A 5,000-nucleotide genomic window follows, 5' to 3' on the forward strand; every position below is an offset into this window, starting at 1 on the left:
AGTTAGTGATGGAGAACTACTTAAAGGCTGTGTGACTAGTGCGAGAGAACTAGTGATGCGCGGGTCGGCTTTTTTTCCAACCCGCGGGTCCCGCTTTTATGAAATTATTTGGCCCGCCCCAGCCCGCCCCGCACCACTGTATCTATTTTTACAACCCGCCCCGCCCCGCACCCGCGACCATTAAATAGACATATTAGGCATTGTAATGTAAATGAAAACAGCCTTTATTTCAGCCTGAAAGTGCTTGGAAACATTGCCAACTGGCAATAACAGACGTTTCTGAATATGAACCATAAATCAGGTCATATTAATAAGATAATGATTTAAACATTTTCAATATTTACAAAGCAGCGTTTGTATTCATCTAATTCATCATTCACCTTTTTTTCTTTAATTATGTAAATTCCCGACCTCAATTTCTCCCGCACCTCATCTTCCATCTTCACTTTTATTTCTCCGTCTTTGTTGTTGTGGCTGGCGGCGGGAGCTGCTTTGCGCGAGCTGTGTCACGTGACGCCAAAGGTTTGGGGAAATCACGCAAGTTGCATTGCTCCGCCCTTATCAAAGAACCTACTAAAATATGATTAGATTGATATTCCCAAATATTTAATATAGGCTGGACATTGCATGCAACATATATGGATTTTTATTTTATTTTGTTTTTAATGACCCGCCCCAACCCGCCCCGCAAATAAAGTGACAATTTCTTTACCCGCCCCAACCCGACCCGCGGGCTACCCGCGGGGCCCGCGGGTTATGAGACGACCCGCGCATCACTAGAGAGAACTAGTTAAAGGCTGTGTGACTAGTGCTAGAGAACTAGTTAATGCTAGAGAACTCATTAGTGCTGGAGAACTAGTTAGTGATGGAGAACTGGTTAAAGGCTCTGAGACTAGTGCTAGAGAACTAGTTAATGCTAGAGAACTCATTAGTGCTGGAGAACTAGTTAGTGATGGAGAACTAGTTAAAGGCTGTGTGTGACTAGTGCTGGAGAATAAAGGTTTAGTTCACCCAAAAATGAAAACTCTGTCATGATTTACTCGCCCTCACGTCGTTCCAAACTCGTTTTTGTGCACAATAAGTTTTCTCGTCGCTTCTTAACATTAAGATTGAACCGCTGTCGTCACACAGACTATTTTAACAATGTTTTAAGAGTAGTGGGGTTAATGTAATGTAAACTGAATGACACTCATGATGTGTGTAGTTGTGCTGATGTGTGTGCTCTGAACACTGGTGTGTGTTAGAGATCATGAAGCCTGAGATCATCTTTCACTTCCTCTTGCTGGGACAGTATTGTTGGAGAGGGTGTTGCTGTAGATAAAGGGAGTTACGAAGGAGCCGATGAGCTGGAACTGCTGCTACTGTAATCAGAGGAGGCATCATACACACACACATATAATATTTACATAATCTGTGTGTGTGTGTCTGTCTCTCAGATGCCTGTCTGTATCAGTGTGAGGATATGGAGGAGGATTTCACTGGAGAACTGAAGTATAACACATTGGTACGTGTACACACACTCACACACACACTCACACACACACTTACACTCACACACACACCCGCACACACATACAGACAGACTCACAAACAACACACACACACACCGCAGGTACTGAGCTGAGTAAGTGTGTGGCTTCTGAAAGGAAGTTATTGAGGTGTCAATCACCCACAGTGAGAGAGATGAGGGGAAGTTATTCTGAATCAAGATCACACGAACATGAATTCACTTATTTAGAATAAACACTGCAATGCTCCATTAAAACTCTCAGCATCCTGTAGGATTCTCCAGTCGGATCACAGACCACATGACCACTAGACCTCCTCGCCTCAGTGCTGGAGATGATGATGAACTGGCTGATAATTATGAGTGACATTAGCAGATGTAATAACAGGAGATCTGATCTGTTCATCATATCTCTCTCTCTCTCTCACACACACACACACACACACACACACACACACACACACACACACACACAGCTGGACCGCGATCTGGTCCTCACGCTCGACCCTGATGACCTCACGTCCCCATGGAAGAACCTGGACCTCAACCTCACAGGTGCGACTCTCACACACTAATATTATTATCGATGGTTTTGATGAATGAAGTTCTGGAGGTTCGATTGATTAGACATCCTTCTTGATTATTTATAACAATTTAATTTAACCATTAAAACGGAATCCGCAACAATTGAAGCGGAAAACAGAATTTGGGGGTAAAAATAAATGATTTATTTCAAGATAAACCCCAATGTGGAATAATGACCTGCTCACCATGTTATCATTTCATACTAATGTCTATTTATAATAATATAACAAAAGCACACTTACACATTTATAAATGTGTTTTACACAGTGTGTGTGTGTGTGTGTGTGTGTGTGTGTGTGTGTGTGTGTGTGTGTGTGTGTGTGTGTGTGTGTGTGTGTGTGTTATGGAGAGTTTCAGAAGGACTCGCAAACATTAGTGTTTGAAGAGCTGAACTGTTTGTTTAATATCTTGACTCTATAAACTCTGTCTTTAATTGTAGGTGAAATGTCGATCATGAAGGATGAGATGCGAATCACACAACCTCTGCCCGTGGACATGTGTAAGCCTCTCTGTGGACACGTTTATGAGTATTAATATCCTCTCTGTGGACACGTTTATGAGTATTAATATCCTCTCTGTGGACACGTTTATGAGTATTAATATCCTCTCTGTGGACACGTTTATGAGTATTAATATCCTCTCTGTGGACACGTTTATGAGTATTAATATCCTCTCTGTGGACACGTTTATGAGTATTAATATCCTCTCTGTGGACATGTTTATGAGTATTAATATCCTCTCTGTGGACACGTTTATGAGTATTAATATCCTCTCTGTGGACACGTTTATGAGTATTAATATCCTCTCTGTGGACACGTTTATGAGTATTAATATCCTCTCTGTGGACACGTTTATGAGTATTAATATCCTCTCTGTGGACACGTTTATGAGTATTAATATCCTCTCTGTGGACACGTTTATGAGTATTAATATCCTCTCTGTGGACACGTTTATGAGTATTAATATCCTCTCTGTGGACACGTTTATGAGTATTAATATCCTCTCTGTGGACACGTTTATGAGTATTAATATCCTCTCTGTGGACACGTTTATGAGTATTAATATCCTCTCTGTGGACACGTTTATGAGTATTAATATCCTCTCTGTGGACACGTTTATGAGTATTAATATCCTCTCTGTGGACATGTTTATGAGTATTAATATCCTCTCTGTGGACATGTTTATGAGTATTAATATCCTCTCTGTGGACATGTTTATGAGTATTAATATCCTCTCAGTGGACACGTTTATGAGTATTAATATCCTCTCTGTGGACACGTTTATGAGTATTAATATCCTCTCTGTGGACATGTTTATGAGTATTAATATTCTGCTTATAGCAGTGTTAACACATCGCATATTCCCAAACCTTATTTACAGCTCGAGTTAGTGCATTAAAATCACTATAGATATTCTAACAGTGTGAGATTGCCACAGTTTATTAGTAAAACTACAGTGTAACTGTCATAAACTGTGTGTGTGTGTGTGTGTGTGTGTGTGTGTGTGTGTGTGTGTGTGTGTGTGTGTGTGTGTGTGTGTGTGTAGTTTTCCAGGTGAAGACCGAGCCTCCATCCCCGTCCTCATCTCTGACCTCTGACAGCTCTATACCGTCTCTTCCTGAAGCTCAGGTACACACATCAGAGCCACACACACACACACACACACACACACACACACCTACCTGACTGCACTGTCACATGTCATCACTGTTTACTCTTTCATTCTAACTGACCCGGTTACTCAGTTTTCTCTCTGTTCAGTTAAAGACGCCCACACTCGCTGAATATCTCACAATTCAATCTGATATCAAATCTTTTGCATATTTTAAGTACGTCAATGTTTCTCAAGGGGAAAAAATAAACTTGTTAAAAATAGCAATGAGGTAAATGTAAGGTTTTGTGACATTATTGTTCTCCAGCTGTTTCTCTGACGGTTGAAACACTGATTGAGGGATCACAGGAGTCATGCTCGAGTTCAGGCAGTTGTTCTGAAGCTCATCATGTTTATTTGCTGCGGTCACTAGTAGTGTTGAGGAAGAGATGATCGGTTCAGCTGTCACACACACTAGACGGGCGTCTGCTGTTAAAGTCCATGTAAAGTTCCTAGATCACTTATAATTTTCCACAGGAGTTTTTTGTCTTGTGAAATTTCTTGGAAATATATTTTTGCAGTGTTTTGTCATCAGAACAATCCGAAAACACATTAAAAACAGCAGCAAGCAGAAAACAGCCTTGAGTTCAGCAAACACAGCTAGAGCTTCAGAGCCACTGCAGCCATGAGTGATTAGACACATTTTTATATTATTATAGTCAAAATGGCTGATAAATCACAAAACATAATCAGTGTAACATCAACAGAAATCAATAATTTTACCCCAGCGCTGGAACTGAGTGTGTGTTGTGTCTGTGGCCTGCTGGGACTCAGTGTTTCATTGATACTAAAATAACAATGCAAAGACTCTCTTGTAAGGACTCTCTAATGCCCGATGTTTCATGCTGACTGGCACACACACACACACACACACACACACACACACACACACACACTAAATTAATGCTTTTACAATCACACATGTATGAATAAATGTATAATAAAAGTATTTCAAGTAATATTCAATGGCACTGAGTGTGTGTGTGTGTGTGTGTGTGTGTGTGTGTGTGTGTGTGTGTGTGTGTTTGCTGTCATGAGTGTGATCTCCTGCTCAGCTGAGCAAACATCATCTCTACACACACTTCGCTCATGCAGTGTGTGATTGTGTTCCTCAGGTGATGAAGAGTGAGAATCCTCCCACTCCGCCGTACATGTGTGGAGACGTGCTGTCGCCCCCGCTAGCCAGTGTAGAGGTCACCGTCACCACAGGTGTGTGTCACACACACACACACACACACACACACATAGAGTGAGCTGA

The 5,000-nt window shown here is 41.3% G+C and overlaps 1 protein-coding gene across 2 annotated transcripts in view; it reads left to right on the plus strand.

Annotated features, from left to right (window-relative positions):
• Nucleotides 1-5,000, plus strand: part of atf6b (activating transcription factor 6 beta) — a 32,475-nt gene that overhangs the window by 4,891 nt on the left and 22,584 nt on the right. For both annotated transcript variants that reach the window (XM_081377571.1, XM_081377572.1), the window contains exons 2-6: nucleotides 1,437-1,504; nucleotides 1,984-2,062; nucleotides 2,532-2,591; nucleotides 3,638-3,720; nucleotides 4,858-4,951. In XM_081377571.1, coding sequence (XP_081233697.1) covers nucleotides 1,437-1,504; nucleotides 1,984-2,062; nucleotides 2,532-2,591; nucleotides 3,638-3,720; nucleotides 4,858-4,951 — 384 coding nt within the window. The remainder of the gene's footprint in view (nucleotides 1-1,436; nucleotides 1,505-1,983; nucleotides 2,063-2,531; nucleotides 2,592-3,637; nucleotides 3,721-4,857; nucleotides 4,952-5,000) is intronic.

Source organism: Scardinius erythrophthalmus, assembly GCF_964197995.2.
Source record: "Scardinius erythrophthalmus genome assembly, chromosome: 10".
Classification (NCBI taxonomy): Eukaryota; Metazoa; Chordata; class Actinopteri; order Cypriniformes; family Leuciscidae; genus Scardinius; species Scardinius erythrophthalmus.